Source organism: Rutidosis leptorrhynchoides, chromosome 6 (assembly GCF_046630445.1).
Source record: "Rutidosis leptorrhynchoides isolate AG116_Rl617_1_P2 chromosome 6, CSIRO_AGI_Rlap_v1, whole genome shotgun sequence".
Classification (NCBI taxonomy): Eukaryota; Viridiplantae; Streptophyta; class Magnoliopsida; order Asterales; family Asteraceae; genus Rutidosis; species Rutidosis leptorrhynchoides.
In genome coordinates, this window is record NC_092338.1 from 115607256 (window position 1) to 115630736 (window position 23481).

The following is a 23481-nucleotide window of genomic DNA, read 5'->3' on the forward strand; positions in this document are numbered from 1 at the left end:
TTTCATTGATCTCTCCGTATAAAAATGCGCTTTTCACATCCATCTGAAAAACTTTAAATCCCATGAAGGATGCAAATGCCAAGTAAATCCTGATTGCTTCCAGTCGTGCAACCGGAGCAAAAACCTCATCATAGTCAACTTCAGGGATTTGTTGATATCCCTTTACCACCAATCTAGCTTTGTTTCTGATAACTATACCCTGTTCATCCTTCTTGTTCTTCAAAACCCATTAAGACCATAGGGCACACAACCATGCGGTGGATTGACTAGTTTCCAAACCTTCAAATGTTTAAACTGTAACTGCTCCTCTTGCATTGCACTAACCCACTCATCATACTTCAGTGCCTCATACGCATCTTTCGGTTCAATTTGACATACATAGCATGAGTGAGCATGCACAAATATCCTACTTGTCTTATTCAGCGAAGAATAAAATGCTGTAACCACATTCGCACTTTCAGTGTGAACATCATCTGCTGCTGTTGAACTATTGTTAATCACCGGGACCTCTGATGTGGTCGAAACCACAGAAGTTGATGCCTCTGTTTTCATACTCTGGGGAATATTAATATGAGGAATTCCACGTGCGTCCACATAATAATCATGTAGACGTTTAGGTGGTAAAATAACACGATTGGATCTTCTCACCCCTCCTGCTTCAGTTGGCCGTTCAGGCACTGTCACAGTTGGTGGTTGATTATATAGAGGATTAAGATGTTCCTCTGTCAATCGTGATCGGTTAACTTCCTCATCATCTTCAAGATCACTATCGTCATCTGTATATACTACCCCGTCCGCATTTGAATCAAAAGCATCTGTCACTCTCTGTGGACTAGGTTGCAAGCTAGAAACCGGATTCTGAATCTGCGATGGAATAGTAACAACATTCTCAGTTGAGTTTTGAGAATAAAACAAAACCCTTTACTGACACGAGGTGGAGCATTGCGCTGAATATCTACCTCATAACGTTCCTCCACACGCCTAGATTCAGTGTTATATACTCGTTTGTTTGGATTCCCATATCCCAAGAAGATACCAGAGATAACCTTTGAATTTAATTTCCCTCCAGCGTCTCGTACCATAATAGTACAAGGAGCACCAAAAGGTTCGAAATGTTTGATATTAGGCTTTCTCTTGTGCAACAGCTCATAACACGTTTTACTATGTCTCTTTACCACCAGAACTCGGTTCATCACATAACACGCAGTACTCACGGCTTCTCCCCAGAAAACAATTGGAAGACATGAATCAGCTAGCATAGTTCTTGCGGTTTCGATTAGAGTCCTATTCTTTCGTTCAGCAACACCGTTTGATTGAGGTGTATAAGCCGGACTGAACTGTTGTTGTATCCCTTTCTCATTACAAAACAGCTGCATCTGAATGTTCTTAAATTCTGTACCATTATCAGTACGAATCTTCCTTACCTTCAAGTTATACAGACTTTCGAGCTTCAGAATCAACACTTTAATATGCTCAAACGTGTCTGACTTGAGTTTCAACATCACAACCCACGAAAACTGGGAATACTCATCTGTAACTACCAAGCAATATGATTCTCCAGTGAGAGTTTTACAATTAACTGGACTAAAGAGATCCATGTGTAACAGCTCCAAAGGAATATTGACAGAATGATGCTTTTTGGTAGTATGTGACTTTCTAGTCTGCTTCCCCTGTTTACATGGAAGACAAACCTCAGAAATATGAAAACTTTTAACATTCACACCATCAACTAATCCATTGTGGACTAGATTATTCATCTTCCTCAGACTCAGATGACCCATACGCTTGTGCCAAAGAATCGACTCCTGTTCAGTAGCTTTAGAGACAAAAGCCTGATGGCCTGTAGCTGCCTTAACATGAGCCTTACGCATATCAAGGATATAGAGATCCTTGCACCTTGGAGCAGTCATCAAAAACATGTCCTCCGGAATTACGAACTCTTTTCTTAAAATATAACAAAACTTATCATCAAAAGCAACAGTATATTTCTTATCAGCAACTTGTGAAATAGAAAGCAGATTGTTCGACATCTGCTCTACATAGTTAACTTTATCAAAGCTGACATTCTCATTAGCAATAACACCCTGAGCAGTAATAAATCCTCCTTCACTACCTGCAAAAGAAACTGGTCCTCCATCTACTGTTTTCACATTAGACAGCAAAGACAAGTTCCCTGTCATGTGCCTGGACGCCCCACTATCAACAATCCAAGTACTGCAGCGTGGATTGCAGGCGACCTGCACATTAAAGTAAGAGGATTAGTTAGAAAGGGCCACCCATGCCCTAATGGCAGTGGGTTTCCCATCAACACCAACAACTGGCAACTCCACCCATTGTCCTTTAGATCCAGAAGGACCTTCAGGATGCTGAACACTTTTAACTTCTGATTTAGGTTTCCAAACTGTGTTATTCGGTAATAGTTTTCTATAATAATCATTAGTTTGAAAAACCTTTTTATCATTTGTTTGCACTGAAAAAGAATTAAACACCGGTGACGGTGATCTCCTATTAGAGAACCGATTTGGACTAAGATCAACCTTCCTTCTTGGTGTCTATCGAATGGGTCTGCAATTCATAGCCCTGTGTCCCAACCTCCCACAATTAAAGCAGTTAACATTATCAAAATCATGAGAATTAAACACTTTGCGTCTAATTGGTGAAAACTGTCTTCTAGGTGGTTCAGTATGTTGTCTAGTCGTAGGGGATGACGAGACTTGTTGCTTAACAGTCTGTCGACGACCAGGCGGAACATACTTGGACACATTCTCAGATTTGGAACTCGCCTCTGTTGGTGATTGTTCTACCTTAGGACATGATTCATCTATTCGGCCCTTACTGATAAACTTAGGTGACACTCCCTGGGTGTTCTTCTTCTTATTCTGTTTGGGACTCACAGTTTTCTTAGGCTGAGCCTTTTGACTCTGAGTCATCTTACTAGCATTAACTGGATTTTTCAGAATGGTAACAGGTTTAGTGACAAGCTCAAATGGTTTGCTGTCTTTTTCAGTGTCGATATCAGTATCTGACTCTGTTTCATAGACAGTATCTAAAGGCTTCTTCGACTCAACTATCTTAACAGTGCTCTCAACAGGTGCTTCTTTAGGCTTACCATATTCTAGTTCTACAACATGACCCTTACTTTTCTCAACTGGTTTGTTAATGTACTCACCCAAAAGTGGCGGGGCAACCTGGTTATAACCTAAACCCTGTTGTTTAGGAGGATTCAAAGTCTGTTTCACATAAGACATCCTCTGCCAATTGTCGATCCTAGTTTTTTCAGACTCGTATTTCAACTTAAATGAATCTCTTTCAGCCTTAAGAGTCTCTATCTGGCCCAAATACATAGTAATCACTTTTCCATCATCTATAACGGTTGATTTTAAGTGACCTACCTGATTCTCTAAAGACTTAATAACATCAACATAGTCTTTCTGTTTGTTAAGGTAGAAAAGTGCATCATCATAGTTCTTTTTATTAGTCTGATTCTCCAATCTAAGATCCTTAAGGTCAACTAAAAGCTTAGGACAGGTCTCACATGTAACAGATATCTCATTAAGCTTCGAAATTACACACTCGAGCCTCTCAATTTCCTGTTCATAATCAACGCATCTAGAACATTTAGAAACTGAATCATTACATACCTTATCGTTACCGGATGTGTTGGCCATAAATGCATAGGTATTTATTCCAACCTGAGTGTCTTCATCTGATTCTGACTCAGACTCTGAACTCGTACTGTTCGCGTAGTCAGCCTCATAACCTCCTTTGTTCTCGCTTTCGTCTGAACACACTGGACTCCGAACTGTAACAATCTTCTTGTCACCACTATTAAGATCACAGTTGAGCAAATGTCCCAACTCTTGTCTGAACCAAGTACCAACATGACAACTTCTTTCTTCATCCTCATCGGAAGAATCAGTCGTAAACTCAAAATCTGATAGGTCTCGAGCTTGGCAAAACTTATCATACAATCGATCTTTAATCCTCTTTCTGAGGCACAACTTCATAATCTCCTCAGCTCTTTTCATTCTAGCATCACATTTGCACACATAGCAGGTGCAATTCGGATTATCTTTTCCAGTACAACCTGCATTTCTCCTAGCAATTCTTTCTTCTTCAATTTCAGCTTCAGTTTTACCTATAAACACAACATTAGCTTGATGCGTATCTGCCGTGATGGACCAGTCACACACTTCATCAGCATACGTGGTCGTCAAGGCCTTAGATTGAGTAGATCCCGAAAATTCTTTCTCAACAATAACATGTTGTGGAGTAACTAAAATGGTTGTATTGTGAAAAGGATCAGAAAAACCAGTCTTGGGTGGCCTCGTGCAAGTCTTCTTAAAATGACCAAGCTCATCACAATTGAAGCATCTAACCTTTGACATATCAAAACCAAACTTCAAGTCTAGATTCAAACTCAAAGACCTCTGTCCGGTTTTCTTCAAGTACTTCCTAGCCCGTATAACAATGTTACCCATGCAATAAAGTATATCCATCCTTTCGATATCTTCCTCATCAATCTGATCATAGTCTTCATTTTCAAGATGACTATTAATCACTTGTCCACTAATCATATCGTTGTATGAGTTAACAACAATAGCTGCCAGAGCCATATCTTCCTGAATTGATTCGATGGGTCTCTTCCTGATATTCTCAGTTTGAAACACAGGAGTCTGAGTCTGAGTCTGTTGAGAAGGAGAATTCTGAGTCTGAGCTTGTGATTTAGCATTAAAGTAGCCAGACTGAGATTGTGGAGCAGACATTTGAGAAGCATTTGCTGTAATATAAGCTGTTTGTAATGGAGCATGACCAGAAGATGAAGCTAAAGTGGATGCAGAAGCAACTACCGAACCAAGTCTTTTCCTCTTAGCTTCTACCTGAATATCCTTCTCCATCAACTTAGAAGTAAAAGCTGTCAATGTTAACGTACGACCTGATGTGCTGTACATGTTCTTAATCTTTTCAATCTCATGGTCCCACTTTTCTGGAAGACCATCTTTCAACACCCTGACTGCCTTATCATCAGGTACATCAATCCCATAATCCGCCATCTCTGCTACCAGTAAACGATATCTCTCCAAAGTTTGTCCCAGTGACTCTGATGGAAGAGCAGCAAATGCCCTCCATTCATCCTTCAATACCTTACCTTTTGTTGCCCGATAAGTAGCAGTACCCTCTGTTGCAGATTGAAGGGCCAACCAAAGAGTATACGCGGTTTTGTTACGGTTTTTGAACTGCTGGAAAATGTCCTTTGACAACGCTTGCGTTAGCTGAGCATAACATCTACACTCAAGATTATATTGTTCACGCTCTGTAGGACTAAACTGTTGTGTTTCTTTGGGTTCACCATCACCTCCACAAGGCCAAACAAATGGATTCTCAATACATTCCCAAAGTCTAGAGTCAACACCATTTAAGTAAATAACAAACCTAACTTTCCAGTCCAAGAAGTCTTTAAGATTGTCAAGTCGAGGTACTTTATTTGTCGATCCAGATTCGCTTTCGTTAAGTAACAGTTTTTGTAGTCCAGGTGCAATTACTAACGCACTATATTCATTTGTCACTTGTTCATTAGTGTCCGACATGTTAACTGATTAAGTTTGAAAATAAAAGATTAATTAAGATCCTGCTTAAGTCACACGGTCGACTATCTCTGACACACGGTCGACTGTATAAGACACACGATCGATTGTACTTATCACACGGTCGATTGTCTAACAAAATTTTGGCAGCACTTCGTTACTATATAAGCCTTGGGTATTGCAAACACACACGGCCGATTGTCTAACTCTCACGGTCGATTGAAACTCTCACACGGTCGAGTGACAATCTCACACGGCCGACTGACTTAGGGAATCTGGCACGGCTCTAGTAAAACTCACACGATCGGTGGAACAATACACACGGTCGATATTAGGACTCACTCGGTCGGTTGTCAGGATACACACGGCCGAGTGTGTTCTTGACAGAAGCTGATCGACTATTAGGGTTTTCTAGACAAAAATCGATTTTGCAATCGATTATGGATGGAAAACTCAAAAACAACACGTAGATAACGAAAATAAGCACTCCAGAAACACCTTTTGACAATAAAAACACTATCAATAACGTGTAAACACAGATTAATAGACCAAAAACCTAAAAAACACCAAAAACACAAACTTTGACCCAAAAAACGATTTGATCAAGCAAAAACCAGAGACTCCAGCTCTGATACCACTTTGTAGACGATAAATCTATGGATCTTAGGTCGCTTGAACTCTAAACTAAAGGCGGAACACAATAGAATAGAGATAAATCGAGATACGGGTCGTTTCGGGATCGAATTGGTCGAACCTAGTGCAAAACCTAGATTAGATCGACACCTAGACGATGTATTTGGAGACAAGAAACAACGATTTGGAACAAATGGGACGAGTAACCTCATCAAAGAAGTCTAAACCCGTATATATACTGCAAGTCAGACACACTCGGTCGAGTGTGTCTGTCAGTCGGTAGACTGACTTACACAGTCGGTCGAGTGTGTACACACACTCGGTCGACTGTGTGCAGTTTAACATATTGATTATTTAATAAACTAAGAACGCACAATCACCATAGTAATCAATAGTCACTAGTAAATAACATTATTACATAACCGAATGTACTAAACGTAAGAATAAACTACGGCTGGGGATTCATGCACCAACAATATTCACCATTTTCATTTGATCTTTGTAAAAGCAATGCATTGCCTCTGTAGAACTACATCTGTGTGAACAGTCAACTTCGTTATCCCAGCTTCTAGTTTCTACACTTATTGACTGTTGTTGTTAAACTTTTGTCAGGTTAAATGCAATAGTCCAGCTCCTAGATCAGGGCTTATAAAATAAAAAGGTTCTTAGAATGAAAATGATTTTAGAGATTATAAACTTCATGATGGAATTGGAGATGTTATTTGACAAAGGTTTTCAATGACGAGTAACAAGTATAATAATTTGACACCCAAAATTTGTTGGAATTGAAGTCCTAAACTAATTTAGAAAAACCATGGTATGTTATTCATAACCAGACAACACGTGATCCACATAGACAGCTACCAAATACACCAAGCTTGAGCAATCGATGGATGGTAGTATTCAGTACGAATGATCAGATGGTGCAGAATTAATGGTGAGGGGAAGTAGTGGCAGGACCAGAAATTTTTATCGCAGGGGTGATTTTTTTTACGATCGTAGCAACTATTTTTTTTTGGCAAGTTATAGAGGCTTTTGGGTATGGAGGTTTTTGGACAAAATACAGAGGCTTTGAGGGCAAAATATGAAGACTTTTGGGCAAGATAGAAATCCCACCGAGGGCAAAATGAAAAAATCTAAATTTTTTGCATTATAAATTACAAATTCACTGTGGGCGGGTGCCCCCGCCTGCCCCCTTAGTAGTTACGCCCCTAAGGGGAAGCATACCAGCAGCTGATAACCAGCCAGATATGAGTATGTTGATATCCTCTGGTACGTGCTTCTATGAATACTGTAGATCTAAATAGAACCCATTTCGACACGTAAATGTCTCTTCTAACGTAAAAGAATACCCAGAAATTAGATTCGTAGTATTAGTATGGGATTATGCTTGTTAAGACATTTTTGTATAAGACGGTACAATAGAATAGAATGCACATACAAACATTCAAAACTATCATGTAGTAAGCTCACCATGGTTTCAACCTAGGTTCATATGCCGACAAATAGAAAATGCAGGCTAGAATAATATTTTTCCTTTGCCATTTGAACATTTGAGAACCCGCACCATACGTTCCTATATGCAAATGCTTGGAGACCTTGGGTTTGTTAGGAAACTGTACACAATGTAAATCTCTTTTGTGCTTGTTGATGTTTTGTGGTTGCATTCTAACATTGTCACTTTATTAAATTTTTATTATAAGTTTGTTTTAATTGTTTCTAAAATTTAGTATAGTTGATAAATTTAGATGACTTCAAAATGTATAATCCCTAATTTTGATTTTATAAGGCGTTATTAAGGTCTTCCTTGTTGAATCAACATAAATTTGTTTGATAAATTTAGATGATCAAGCGCCTCTTTATAGTTGATGCTTTGATTGAAGTCTTCAGTTCTTTATTCAGGGTATAGAGCCACGTCGTTCGTTTGGCGGACTTGGCTTGGGCACTACTCCCAAGGAGCACTGAGTGGTTTAAAATATGAATGATTCAAGATTAAATTTAGTTTCGAATGACAATAATATGTTTGATAATTTACGATATAAATGATGTAATTAATGTAATAACCTTTTAAATTAATAAATAAAAATATATAATTGTTTAATATGTGTTCGTGATATAATGTAAGTAAACATATTCGACTTTAAATGGTTTAACACATATTTTTTAGCGGTTCAACATCATCATGTTAGTAACAGACGCACATAATGTTGAACGTTTCAACATTAAGAGTTGAGCCATTCAATTAAAAGGAAATGAAACATACCCTAATTGGTAAAGCAAAGTTCCCATTTGGTGTAGTTTTAAGCTAATTATTTTTCAATAATCCCGATTAATTAAAAAAGAAAAAAAAACAATTAGCTTCCAATTTTATGCTGTGTATCTTAATAATCTTCAGCCTTTTTAATATATCGTCTACGATGAATATGATCAATTATTTCTTATTAGTTATTAAATATTAATTATGATAGTAGACTTTGATTAAAAAAATTCAATAGTCTAAGGTGTAATAAAAGCATCCTAAACATTTCCATGTCTACTAATACCCACAAAATTTTTTGCCGTTTAACCCCGATCTCTCTCTATATACCATGTGTCGTTTTTTGCTAGGGGAAGGAAGTGTCAAACCCCTCAAACTTTTGGGTAAGCGTTGTCACATTTAAGGGTTCAAATCAATGGCGGAACTTGGAATATTTTATTAGGAGGCGAAAATGATCGTTCGAACTTCTTTTTTATGTTGATAAAAATGAGCGTTCAAACTTTCTTAACTTTAGTTAACTTTAAAATTAGCAATATACATATTAGTTTACATTATTGATTAATGAATTTTTGTCACAATGATGTTATAGTATATATAATTTTATCAAATTCTGTTTGTATTTATTTATAAGACATCCAACATTTAAGATAATAAAGTAATGAAATAAACATTTAAGGTCACTAAATGTCACGTAGTAACAAAAAAATTTATGCAATATAAGATAATAAATTAAAGAAATACAGTATAATTTAAGGTTATGGAGTATATAATAGTATATAAGAGCACAGCTAATAGATTAGGGACTAATTTGGTAAAGTAACAAACTTAAGGATGAAAACTTAACTATACTATAATGACTAGGGGTAATTAATGAATCACTTTGAAACATGTTATCTTCTACGTTATACCAGATCTGCCATTAAAATTTCTCCCTGAATTACAAACCCTTATTCTTAAAATCCCAAGTAACTCCATGAAACTGAAATTAGCCATAAAACCTTGCTTTATATATCTAAAAAATCACGTTTGTCCATAAAAATTACATTACCAACTCTAAATTTTAGGGTGGCCATGGCTCTCCTTGGTCTCCACAAAGATCCGCCTCTGGTTCAAATCGTATACATCAACGAACTTTAGGTGCTAAAATTTAACTTTCAAATTTAACAAAATAAACAATAAAAAAAAAACCACCCAAATTTTTAACGGAACTTATCTTTTTCCCCGACTCGAGTTAAATTTTTTCGTCGTTACCGTTCAACTCGAAATAATTTTATGAATAAAACACAACTAACTATATTCAAAACGGGGCTTTTTAAAAAAAAAAAGTTATATATATATATATATATATATATATATATATATATATATATATATATATATATATATATATATATATATATATAGTCACCATTCAACTCGAAACAACTTTACGAATAAAACGCAACTAATTATATTCAAAACAGAGCTTCTTTAAGAAAAAATATATATATATATATATATATATATATATATATATATATATATATATATATATATATATATATATATATATATATATATATATATATATATATATATATATATATATATTAGGTACCAAATTTCTCCAAATATCGTCTGTCCGTTTTCGCTCAATATTAGTTTCATAAAAACGTTAAAATGTTCCATCGCAATGTGCGAACCGTTAAATATATTATGTACAAAACTACATATATCCAAATATAACCGCAGCAACGCGCGGTGGAATTTTTCTAGTTCCAGCTCATTAGATGTTAACCAACATTATATAATTCTTAGTCCCACATGTACAAAGATCAACTTGACCGTATTAAAAGATTAGCATACATTTTTCTTTTTTAATTTTCATATGATTCAGACTTTTTAATAGTGATCTAGTTGACCTGTTTCATGATTTATGCTACTCAAAATTAAATATCTATCTATATCTATATCTATATCTATATCTATCTATATCTATCTATCTATACTATCTTATAAATGTGTAAATAAGTGATGTCATTTTTGCTAATGTGGCAAAATCTCATGCAATATTAGACCATTTGCTTATGTCATAATTCAATTAAAAAACAAATATTCAAATCTATCAATATTAATTATAAAAATTATTATAATTAATTAAACGATACGCATGAGTTTAAAAATAACACGGTTCGAAAGATGTTTTTAAAAAGCCCGCTTAAACTCTTGAAAATACGCAACATTACAAGGTGTTCTCCATTCAGCTGTTACATGTACTATGATTGGTCAAAATTACTCAGTATCTTTCTTCATCATTATATATGTTATCCTTCATTTTTTTTTTTACCTCCTTTACATTTTTATCTTCAAATTTGGACTATCTCCAATCTCCAATGTGTTTTCATTTTAATATATTGGAAGAAGACGATTTACATCTCATCCACTTCAAGTATTAATTTTAGAGTTAAGGTATGTCTATTATTTTCAACAAGAGTATAAAAATAAAAGATTTATAGATAGAAAATACATCAGTTGATCTATTATTGGCATTTAGTTAGAGTGCTCCCAACCATGACAGGGTTTCTTCCAGGACTAACCAACCATTCAGCGCCACATCAGCACCTCCATTTTACTTCCTTCTCAGGACTAAACACTCCCAACAAAGACACTCCCCCTTCCATTTTTTTATTTTCTTTTTGAATTATTTTATATTATCAAAAAATTACAATTATTTAAATAAAACTAAACTTTTATTAAAAATTAAAAAACATTACAATAATTAAAATAAAAAAGTACATTAAAATAAAAAATACAATTAAAATAAAAATACAATTAAAAATAAAATTACATTAAAACATCAATTAAAAGACCTATTCTTCATCGTCGTCTTCTTGATCTTCTTCGTGATCTTCTTCATCCTCGTCATCGGGTATGTGTGAAGGTCCGACGTCATCTTGGTTGTTTGGATTTCTTGTGGGATCATGTCGTATGCGATAATTTGGTGGAAGATTATGTATGTGTTCTACAAGCATATGTTTTAGTAGTTGATGAATGCCCGCATCTCTTATTTCCGCGTCCACTCGCATATGCGCTTCAACCCTTTCTTGGAATGATCTCGGTGGTCGTCGAACCGGACGATAATTCTCCTCGAGTCCACAAAATGCACGGCCGTTGTCCTCGGTTATCATATTATTTAATATCACACATGATAACAAAATCCTTCTAATTTTGCGGATATAATACGATCGTGCCGGACGTTGAACAATTTGCCATCGGCCTTGTAGTATTCCAAATGCTCGTTCAATATCTTTTCTTGCCGATTCTTGATACCTTTTGAATTTTTTTTGTTTCGGGTCTATCGGATTTTGAACGACTTAACTATTGTAGACCATTCCGGGTAAATTCCATCCGCCAAATCATAACCCTTAGTAAACGTACATCCGTTAACCGTATACGTACATGGTGGTGCTTCACCGGCTAATAACTCACTAAACAAGTCGGATTGATTTAGCACGTTGATATCATTGTTTGATCCGGCAGTTTCAAAAAACGCGTGCCAAAACCATCCATCGTACGATGCTACCGCTTCAAGCATAATTGACGGGTAACCATGGTCACCTCGTGTATAATGACCCTTCCAACATGCCGGACAATTTCTCCATCTCCAATGCATACAATCAATACTTCCTAACATCCCCGGAAAACCATGTATTTGCGCATGTTTAGTGGTCAAACGTTGCACATCTTGTGCAGTTGGCCGTCTCAAATATTCGGGACCGTACAAGTGGAAAATACATTTGCAAAAATTGTTTAAACAATCATATGAGGTTTGTTCACCCATATGCAAATATTCATCAAAAACATCGGCCGAAGTGGCATAAGCTAGTTGACGTATGGCGGATGTTACTTTTTGAACAATATTAAAACCAAGTAATCCGGTAGCATCGCGTTTTTGAATAAAATAAGTAAAATATTTAGGAACCGGAGTTTGAGAAAAGTTCAATATACCTTGACATATACGAAGAAATAGAGGTTTGCTCATTCGATAACGATTACGAAAATAATCGTCCGGAAATGTGGGATTGTCGGAGAAATAATCATTCCATAAAGCCAATGCACGACCCTGACGATCTCTATGTAAATATCTTCTAGGTGCCCGTGGTATTTGTTCTACTTCTTCGTTATCACTTAATTCATCTAGCGCGTCAATGACTTCGAGTGCTCGATTCGTAGTCGTATTTCTGATCGATAATACCATATTTACGTCGGGCTCGGAGTCGGAACTCATTTTGTTTATTTGAGTATAAAAAGGTTAAAATTGGGTAGAAAATATGAAATGAGAGTGTATGTTTGTGTATGTTAAAAATATTGTTTGGTGTATATATATAGTGTAAAAAAGGAAAAAAAAAATAAAAAAATATAAACTAGCCGTTGAATGAGCCGTTGGGTTTAATTTAAATTTTTTTTTCCTCAGCCTTTTACGTCCACAAACATGCTCACAATAGACAATCGGCTGGACGAAATAGCCTGGGCGACACCTGGGCGGTTGCTGGGCGGGGGTGGTGCCAACGGCGCCCAGGGTGGGCGGACCTGGGCGGTTCACCTGGACGAACCGTTGGGAGAGCTCTTATGGTTTGCTTGAAAACATAAATTTCTTTGTTTTATACGAGTATATGATTAATCGAGAATAGATCATAACAATCTGTTGATTATTAATCTTTGACAATAGAACACGATTTTGAATATTTATTTGATTTATGGATTTGGTTTTACGCTATCGCACTATGTATGCTTCTATTATTTACCCCACATCTATATATGCAGAAATTTATACACTATGCAAATATGTCACTTTCGACGCACGCTAGGTGCTCGACGAAATGACAGATATGAATTTGCTTTTTGTTTGCAGATTAGTCAGCTTGGATATTCATTCAAATAAACAATATGTTGTATTACGCTCTTTGATATACACCTGGTAGTATTTTAATTTTAGTGACTTCATTTGTGCTCTTTATATTGAAGCTTTATATTGTCATGCCTAAAAGACTCCATATCATTGTTGATTTTTTTTTTTGCCACAGCGAGTAAGCACAATCTATTTGGTTGTACAAACATGTTATTTTCTCATCGGTTTTAGTTTTTGGTTTCCACCATTTGTTACTGATTGTATGTAAAAGCTACTTTAATTTAAATTGGTGATTTGGATCCTTTTTCAAGGTGTTGCCTTTATTAACTGAGGTTATTATATGGGCACCGTTCTATCATAAAATGACTGGGTACATAAGCCATGTAAGTTGTTGAGATTTGACTATTGTGTTATGTGGTTGTTTTGTAATGACAATGAATTTTTTTGGGCTTCTTGATCATATTATGGACTTGATATTACATTATTGGAGACTTGGTTCCCATTTGAGCAATTTGAACAATTTCTTTGTTTATGATGTCAATTGCATATAATTTGAAGTAAATTTGATATGAAATCTCGACTCCAATGTAAATTGCATCTATGGTTATTTCATATTTATGCTAGAGCTGGTTAGCTTACATTGTCATGATGTCATTATATTATATTATATTATATTATAATTATAATAGGTATATGTATAGGTATAGATATTTTTTTTATTTTTATTTTTTTTTGAAAAGCCAAAATTTCATTACCAAAAAGGAAAACAAGAAGGAAACTATACATGAATCCCTAACTAGCAAAGAGCTCGACCTGTATATACTATACATCGCTTATACACACATACAGATTGACTGATTATGCCTCTATACAATATACAGCACTTGGACATATACACAATTGATTAAATTATGAGTGAAATCTCAATTAGCTGTGAACCCGACTTCGACAGCCTCCAGCAATGTCAGCCTATTCCAACCCGACTTGGTGCCCCATTAACATAGGACGAAGGGTTTATGAACCATTGTTGCCACTCGACGTTTAGCTTCTTTGACCTTCTAGATATCCATTCGTAACTTTTAACTTGTATTTCGTTGACGATGTTTGGGATGGCGGTTTCCTTATTTTGAAAAACCTTTTGGTTGCGGTATTTCCAAATTACGTACCCGCTCACCCATTCCACGACTTGCCAAATCTCTTTTCCTACCTCACCACGAATGTTGTTCCCTACCCCGTTAAATATTTCTCCAATGCTGAGGTTTGTTGGGTTACCGAAGCTCCACCAACGATATACTCTAACCCAGATCTCGTACGCAAACTTGCACAGGATCATTGCATGCTCGATAGTTTCTAATGAATCGTCACACATTGGACATCGAACCGAGTCGAGATCAATACCACGTTTATCCAATTCAGCGCGTACCGGAATTCTTCTACGTTTTACCCTCCACACAAATACATTTAGGGATTTAGGGACCAATCTGTTAATTTCGGTTTCTACACCAGCAGAGTTATTACCAAACATTTTATTATCAATTAGTTGGGATAAAACCTTGGTGCAGAAAATTCCTTTATCATGAAGGTTCCATTTCCAGACATCACGAGGACCATTGTTGAAGACAGATGCAGTAAAAGTGGCCTGCAGCTCGACAATTTAGCAGCACTTCCGAACCGCTCCACTGAATTCTTTCGCCTATTGTCGCCTCCTTCTCAGATTCTAACCGATAGAGCCTTGCAAATTTTTCTTTAAAGGCTTTGTCACCAATCCAACGATCTTCCCAAAATAAAGTTTCCCTGCCATTACCAATAGATTTCTCGAAAGAATGGTTAAAATTAATGCCACATTTTGTCAAATCCTTGCCTAAGTTAACAATACACCTCCAAGGAGAAGAGTTGTTAAAGCCACGGACTTGACCCGAACCACATACCCCCCCCCCCCCCCCCCACCCCAATCCCGCCCGTAGATGCTTGAGATGATTTTGACCCAAAAGGCTTCGGTTTCGGAAAGAAACCTCCACCACCATTTTCCCAACAAAGATCAATTTTTAGCTTTCAATGACCTGATATTTAAGCCCCCGTCCCCATAAGAAAGAATAATATTTTCCCATTTGACCCATGACATTTTATTATATTCGCCCGTCCCGCCCCAAAAGAACTTACGTCGCAAACCTTCGAGTAAATTAATAACACAGGAGGGAGCTCGATAAATGGAGAAGTAATACAACGGTAAGCTACTAAGGATCGATTTAATAAGGGTTAGGCACTGTGATGTCCCGTACAAAACCATCGTGTACGAATCATCAACAACATGATCATTACAAGGTCAAATACTATATGCTGTTTCAAAATAAGTTTGCATTCATGAATAAAGGTGACGTTTTAACCAACGTCAAATGTTTAACAACCAAAAGTATGCTTCTACGAATAGCAAGCAATAATAGTACGTGACCCATGGGTCGTTACAAATACATCGTTTCAAAAGTAATATTGTTTGAATGCAAAATAAATGTTTCATGCGGTGACATCTCTAATAAGCGCAGCGGGCGTCTACAAAGCATGACTAGTACAGCGGAAGCAAACAAACCTTAAGCACCTGAGAAAAACATGCTTAAAAACGTCAACACAAAGGTTGGTGAGCTATAGTTTAAGTATAACAGTAATGTAAGGTAGGCCACGAGATTTCAGTGCTTCAACAGCGTTTCAAAACAGTATGAAAAGTATATGTATAACCGTGGGCACTTGGTAACTAACTTAACGTAAATAACACCCCCTAAAAATACACTTGGCGAGTGCGTAAGTTTACGAAGTATTAAACACCCGTTAAATGCTAGTGCTACTAGCCCGAGTGGGGATGTCAAACCCTATGGATCCATATCTAAGATTCGCGTTCACCGGTTCAAAGACCAATGACTAAACGTTACCGAGCTAAGGGGAAAGTTTATGCCGTTGTATCACCCACACATATATAAAGTTTAAGTACTCGTGCCTAGTATGTAAAACGTAAAATGCGCATGTATTCTCAGTTCCCAAAATAGTTAAAGTAAAAAGGGATGCTATAACTCACAGTGAAAAGTAGTAAAAGTCGATACGCGGGAATAGTAAGCAAGTGGTTGGTCCGGAAGGTCCTCAACCTAAGTCAAAAGTTACTAAGTCAGTAAATCGTTCCCAAAGGTTTAAAAGTATGTAAATTAGGTCTTAAGTATCATCATCATTCATCAGCAAACAAAAAGTGTAAACTAAGTTTCAAGTCAAGACTAGGGTTTGAAATAAAGGCTGACTTCGTTCAGTCGCCACGACCTCTATACAAACTAAAATAAGGTGAGACTAGTGGCCATGGCTCTGTATATGAGTCCCCTAGAGGCTGACCAATTTCCAGAACCAAAATCGTCCTCATTTGACCGTGGCGACGGTTTAAGTGCGAGTAGGTCAGAAATTTCAGCACAACGTTAATAGAGTGTAGTGACTTTCGGGAGACCATAGATCCTAAACCGTAACTCGGATTAAGACGAGGTCTAAACGGAAAATCATCTAATCGAACCGAACTAACTTAAAGTCAACTTTACAGTAGCCTAGGTAGTTTGATCAGTTCCAGAAAAAGTAGCTAAAGGTGTTCCGGTGGGTTCTTGGTGCTTGATGCTCATCACGGTTCTCATCCTTGATGCGTATAGCTTCAAATGTACAACTCGTTGATGGGTTTGCATCATATTAACCAAGGTTGGACCATCATAACACTAGTGTAAGTCTAAGATAAGTTACACAACTCACTTAAGAGTTGTATGTAGTTTGATGAACCAAAGTTACATCAAGTTCTTAGATCCGACACCTACATGAGTTCTACTAGTAATATTAAGCTATAAACTTGAAAGTAAACTAAATAAACAAGATCTTAAGTTGTAGAACATAGTTCTTAGTTAGATCTTGAAGATCCTAGACCCAAAAGTCTAGATCTAAAGTTCTTAAGTTAGATCCTAAGTTATAATACTTGGATCTTTACTTTAATGAAACCATAAGTTATGAAACTTAGATTTTCATCTTGAAAAGTGTATGTAAGCTCATAAGCTCTTGTTTACAATAAAATTAGAAGACCATAAGCTATAGAAACTTAGATCCAACACAAGTATATGAAGTTATAACTAGAAAGTTATACTTCCATGTTCTTGAACTTACAAAGTTAACTTTGGCTCAATAAAAATGAGATCAAGATTAACTAGTAACACTTGACCAAAATAACAACATCACAAACTTTAAAGTACTTATAAAAGAAGGAAATAAACTAAAGTACAAGTATTATGTTCATGTTTTGTTTCATACTTAGGAAGATTCAAATCAAAGTTTGAATCTTAGGATTTAAGTCTACAAACATGAACACAAGTATGAATATGAAACTTATGAACTTTAAATCTTGAAAACATTTAAGTGTAGAACCATAAACTAGAAAGTTTAGATTCCTTGTTCTTGACTTCATCAAATAAAGATGGAAGTAACAAGATTTCATGAAGATACAAGTTAGAAAACTTGATCTTTAACAACAACAAATAACTAGTAAGTAATCAACAAACAAGACAAGTAACTTGATGAATGATGGTGGCGGTTTTGGTTAAAGGAAAAAGAAGAAGAAATATTTCATGTTACTTACAAGAATGGAGAGAAAAGATGAGAGAAAGTTGTAAGTATTTTTGTGTGTGTGTGAAATGAAAGGAAACTAGTGAATAAGTATCTCAAAAAAAAAGTTTTGATCTCCCTTTTACTCAACCTAGGCCGACGGTCAAGGGGATCAAAGAGGAAGGGATCAATGCAACTTTCAAACATGGGAGAAAGGTGATAGCTTAGAGTGGTAATAAAGTTAAATGGTTATGGGAACAAGGTGTAAATATGCAAGTAACAAGATTCCTCATGAACTAACTAATCTAGTTTTGTTTTAATGTAATACTTGCATGATAATAATGGGCTAATTAATCCATTAAGAAAGTAGGGTGGGCTTCCAAGTCCATGTTCATTAATAAAAGGCCCAAGTCCAAAAATGTAACAATTTATCAAGTAAAGCCCAAGTAATTAACTAGTAACCTTAGTTAATTAAAAATGACTAATAATAATTAATCATGAATGTAAATAATATTCAAAAATATTATTCGCGAAAAGTACGTGTGTCAAAAAAACAAGTCGGGACATGTAAAGTCAATCACGGTAACAAGTAAATGTAATACAATACATTTATTAAAACACAAGTATTAATAATAAATATTAATAAGTATAAGTTGGAAAAACCAGGGTCGTTACATTACCCACCTGTTAAAGAAAATTTCGTCCCTAAAATTTTAAGCTGAGGTAGATGGAGGAGTTGGGAAAAGGTGAGGATACTTCTGCATCATTTGATCCTCTCGTTCCCAGGTAAACTCAGGTCCTCGTTTGGCATTCCATCGTACTCGGACGATCGGAATCTTGTTGTGTTTCAAAGTTTTGACCTCACGGTCCATAATTTCGACAGGTTCTTCCACGAAGTGGAGTTTGTCATCAATTGTAAGTTCCTTCAATGGTATGACATGTTCCAGTTCAGCAAGACACTTCTTCAAATTCGATACATGAAAGGTAGGATGAACTGAGCTCAATTGAGTTGGAAGATCCAGACGGTAAGCAACGGGTCCAACACGCTCCAAGATTTCAAAAGGACCAATGTATCGCGGGTTTAACTTTCCGCGTTTTCCAAAATGGATCACACCTTTCCAAGGCGCGACCTTCAATATTACACGGTCACCCACGTTGAATTCAAAGTCCTTACGTTTAAGGTCGGCATAACTCTTTTGACGATCACGGGTCGTCTTGAGTCTCGCTTGAATTTGGACAATCTTCTCAGTTGTTTCATGGACTATCTCGGGTCCGGTGATTTGTGTTTCGCCTACTTCGGCCCAACAAATAGGAGATCGGCATTTGCGGCCATACAACGGTTCAAAAGGCGAGTCATTAATACTCGAATGATAACTGTTGTTGTAAGAGAATTCGACTAGCGGTAAATGCCTTTCTCAAGCCTTTCTGAAATCAATGACACATGAACGCAACATGTCTTCTAAAGTCTGAATCGTGCGTTCGCTTTGTCCGTCGGTCTGCGGGTGATATGCAGTGCTCATGTCGAGACGGGTTCCCAAGGCTTCTTGCAATGAATGCCAAAATCTGGAAGCAAAACGGGGATCGCGATCTGAGATGATCGATAAGGGCACACCATGACGAGATACAACCTCTTTTATGTATAGTTGAGCGAGTCTTTCCATCGTATCCATTTCCTTTATGGCTAAAAAGTGTGCAGATTTAGTAAGACGATCAACGATAACCCAGATGGTATCGTATCCGCCCATCGTTTTCGGTAACTTCGTAATGAAATCCATTATTATCCTTTCCCACTTCCATTGCGGGATTTCCAGTTGTTGAAGTAACCCAGAAGGCCTCTGATGTTCGGCCTTAACTTTCGAGCAAGTCAAACACTTCCCAACATATGTTGCAATGTCCTTCTTAAGATTAGGCCACCAATACTGTTCCTTAAGATCGTGGTACATTTTACCGGCTCCTGGATGAATCGAATATCTCGACTTGTGGGCTTCATCTAGTATAAGGCTACGTAGGTCCCCATAACGAGGCACCCAAATTCTTCCGGCATAGCATCGGAGTCCAGTCTCCTTAACTTCGAATCGAGAGACGAGAATGTTCAAGTATTCATGAGATATATTCTCCTCCTTGAGAGCCTCATCTTGGGCTGCTCAGATCTGGCTATTAAGGTTCGAATGAATGGTGATGTTCAGCGCCTGAACACGAAGAGGTGTCATCCTCTCCTTTCGGCTCAAAGCGTCAGCTACAACATTGGCCTTGCCAGGGTGGTAACGAAGTTCACAATCATAGTCGTTCAGTGTCTCGATCCATCGACATTATCTCATATTTAGTTGCTTCTGATCAAAGATGTGTTGGAGGCTTTTATGATCGGTGAAAATAGTGCTATTTGTTCCATAAAGATAGTGTCTCCACAGCTTTAATGCAAAGACAACGGCTCAAAGCTCGAGATCGTGCGTTGTGTAATTTCGCTCATGAATCTTCAGTTGACGAGAGGCGTAAGCGATAACCTTTGTTCGTTGCATCAGTACACAACCAAAACCACTTTTCGAAGCATCGCAATAAACGACGAAATCATCACTGCCTTCAGGAAGTGATAAGATAGGTGCGGTGGTTAACTTCTTTTTCAAGGTTTGAAATGCTGATTCCTGTTCGGGTTCCCAAATAAACTTCTTTCCTTTGTGAGTCAGCGTGGTCAAAGGACGCGCAATCAGAGAGAAACCTTCAATAAATCTTCGGTAGTAATCGGCGAGGTCTAAAAATTGACGGATATGAGTTAGAGTAGTGGGGGCAGGGGCGGTATGAAAGGACCCGTTCATATACATTATAAACGATTCACAATGGTTGATTACATCGCGAGGTATTTGACCTCTATATGATACATTTTACAAACATTGCATTCGTTTTTAAAAGACAAACTTTCTTTACAACGAAAGTTGACGGCATGCACACCATTTCATAATACATCCAACTATAATTGGCTTAATAATAATCTTGATGAACTCAATGACTCGAATACAACGTCTTTCAAAATATGCCATGAATGACTCCAAGTAATATCCTTAAAATGAGCTAATGCACAGCGGACGATTTCTTTAATACCTGAGAATAAACATGCTTTAAAGTGTCAACCAAAAGGTTGGTGAGTTCATAGGTTTATCATAACAATCATTTCAATATATTAATAGACCACAAGATTTCCGTTTATAAATATATGTACACTCGCAAGTGTATAAAAATATTCTATAAGTTGTAGGCACCCGGTAACAAGTCTTAACGTTCATGTTTTACCCTCTGAAGTACACCAGATCAGGTGTATTTAAAATAACCTCGAAGTACTAAAGCATCCCATATTCAGGATGGGGTTTTTCAGGCCCAATAGATCTATCTTTAGGATTCGTGCCTACCGTACATAGACAAGTAGTTTAATGTTACCAAGCTAAGGGTATATTTCTAGTTTAAACCCACGTAGAATTAGTTTTAGTACTTGTGCCTATTCCGTAAAACATTTATAAAACAGCGCATGTATTCTCAGCCCAAAAATATATATAAAAAGGGAGTAATGAAACTCACAATACTGTATTTCGTAGTAAAAATACATATAATGTCATTTAACAAGTGCAAGGTTGGCCTCGGATTCACGAACGTATCAATATTGAGATTCAATATTGCAGGAAAGTACGTAGATGCAATGGAGATGATAAACACTAGATTGACCTCACGAGCATACCCATGAACCATACCCATCACCTCCATAGCTATAACCCATAATTTCCTTAGCTTCGACTCATTCAAAAAACTATTTTGAAATCACTCGGACAGCACTCCATCATAATATTTTATGTATACTAATAATATCTTGAAATAATACAGAGCAAATATATATATATATATATATATATATATATATATATATATATATATATATATATATATATATATATATATATATATATATATATATATATATAAATCGATTGAGAGAGTTTAGAGAAATATATTTTCAAGTTTCTATGAAATAATAAAACCTATTGAATTCTATTTATAATAGAATTTTGAATTATTAAAGTGAATTATTAAAGTATGAATTATTAAAGTGAATTATTAAAGTATGAATTATTAAAGTGAATTATTAAAGTATGAATTATTAAAGTGAATTATTAAAGTATGAATTATTAAAGTGAATTATTAAAGTATGAATTATTAAAGTTAAAGTAAAGTAAAAGTAAAGTAAAGGTAAAGTTAAAGTATAGTAAAAGTATAAAAACTATGTATGTATAATACGCGTATAAATATATATAATATTAATTTAAATAGTTATATATATTTAATGAAATAAAATATAAATATCGTTATATTTATTATACTGGTTAAGTAATGAGTTGTCAAAAGTGATTCTAGATATTTATAAAAGTTATATACGTTTTAATAATAAAGTTCTTTTTAAACTGAAAACGTCTTTGTACGTTTGAAAATAGATTAATAGAATATTATGGAAACCAATTCTCCACTAGCTTTTGTCTAACTTTCGTAAATGACACTTTTTATTTTTTATTTATAAATAGCTTTACAAATTATTCCGAATATCGTTAAGAGGAATAGATTTTCTCAAATCATAGTGGACCTCTCAACAGAGACTTGTAATCATAATTCAATGTTTCTGTTAATTCAATCATTTAATATATATTTTTTAATTTCGTCGATAATCATATTGAAACAAATACGTTCATATAAAGCATTATACTTTTAAATACTTTGTTGACATTTTCAATTTATAACATATACACATATACATACATATTCATATATGTTCATTTAATGGTTCGTGAATCATTGGAATTTGGTCGAGGTTTAAATGAATGTATAAACATAGTTTAAAATTCTTGAGATTTAACTTAACAAACATTGCTTATCGTGTCAGAATAATATAAAGATAAAGTTTAAATTTAGTCAAAAATTTCTGGGTCGTCACAGTACCTACCCGTTAAAGAAATTTCGTCCCCGAAATTTGATAGAGGTCGTCATGACTAACAATGAGAATGTTAGTATAATGATTAAAGAGTTTTATCATGTTCAAGAAGAATGGATAAAATAATTCAATTACTCGAAGCGTGTGAGTGAAGTTATCGTAAATGAATGAAATAAGATAATAGTGATTCGTCATATCTTTTGACATCATCACGATTGATCTCTGAAAAGAAAATCTTTGTAATCTATATTGGATTTGATTATTCGGTGATTAAGGAAATTATGATCCTCTTCGAATTAATGCGATAATCCATTTTGATTTCTCTGTCAGATATTTCACTATAAATCCACCTCATTTGTTTTCTTACAACTCACACCTTCTCAACTCATATTTTAAAGTATTTGTCAATATGCTTCATCCAGTGCTGATTCTTGATATAATCCTCACTTTCATATCTGTCGCTCTTCTTTTTCATCTGCCTCCGGAAGAATCTATTTACTTCTACTATACTCTTGGTTTTATAGTGTTTTTAGTTCTCCCGTGTCTTTATATTGCT

The 23481-nt window shown here is 35.8% G+C and overlaps 1 protein-coding gene across 1 annotated transcript; it reads right to left on the reverse strand.

The window, feature by feature from the left end:
• Positions 1-14327: 14327 nt before the first annotated feature.
• LOC139853996 (uncharacterized) lies at positions 14328-14888 on the reverse strand. The gene has a single exon (XM_071843330.1). It carries the CDS (start codon positions 14886-14888, stop codon positions 14328-14330), a length of 561 nt encoding a protein of 186 aa, XP_071699431.1.
• Between the last annotated feature and the right edge of the window lie 8593 nt (positions 14889-23481).

What these genes read in the sequence shown, in the direction of transcription:
- LOC139853996 (XM_071843330.1), bottom strand. Translation starts at nt 14,888, where the DNA reads ATGTTTGGTAATAACTCTGCTGGTGTAGAAACCGAAATTAACAGATTG.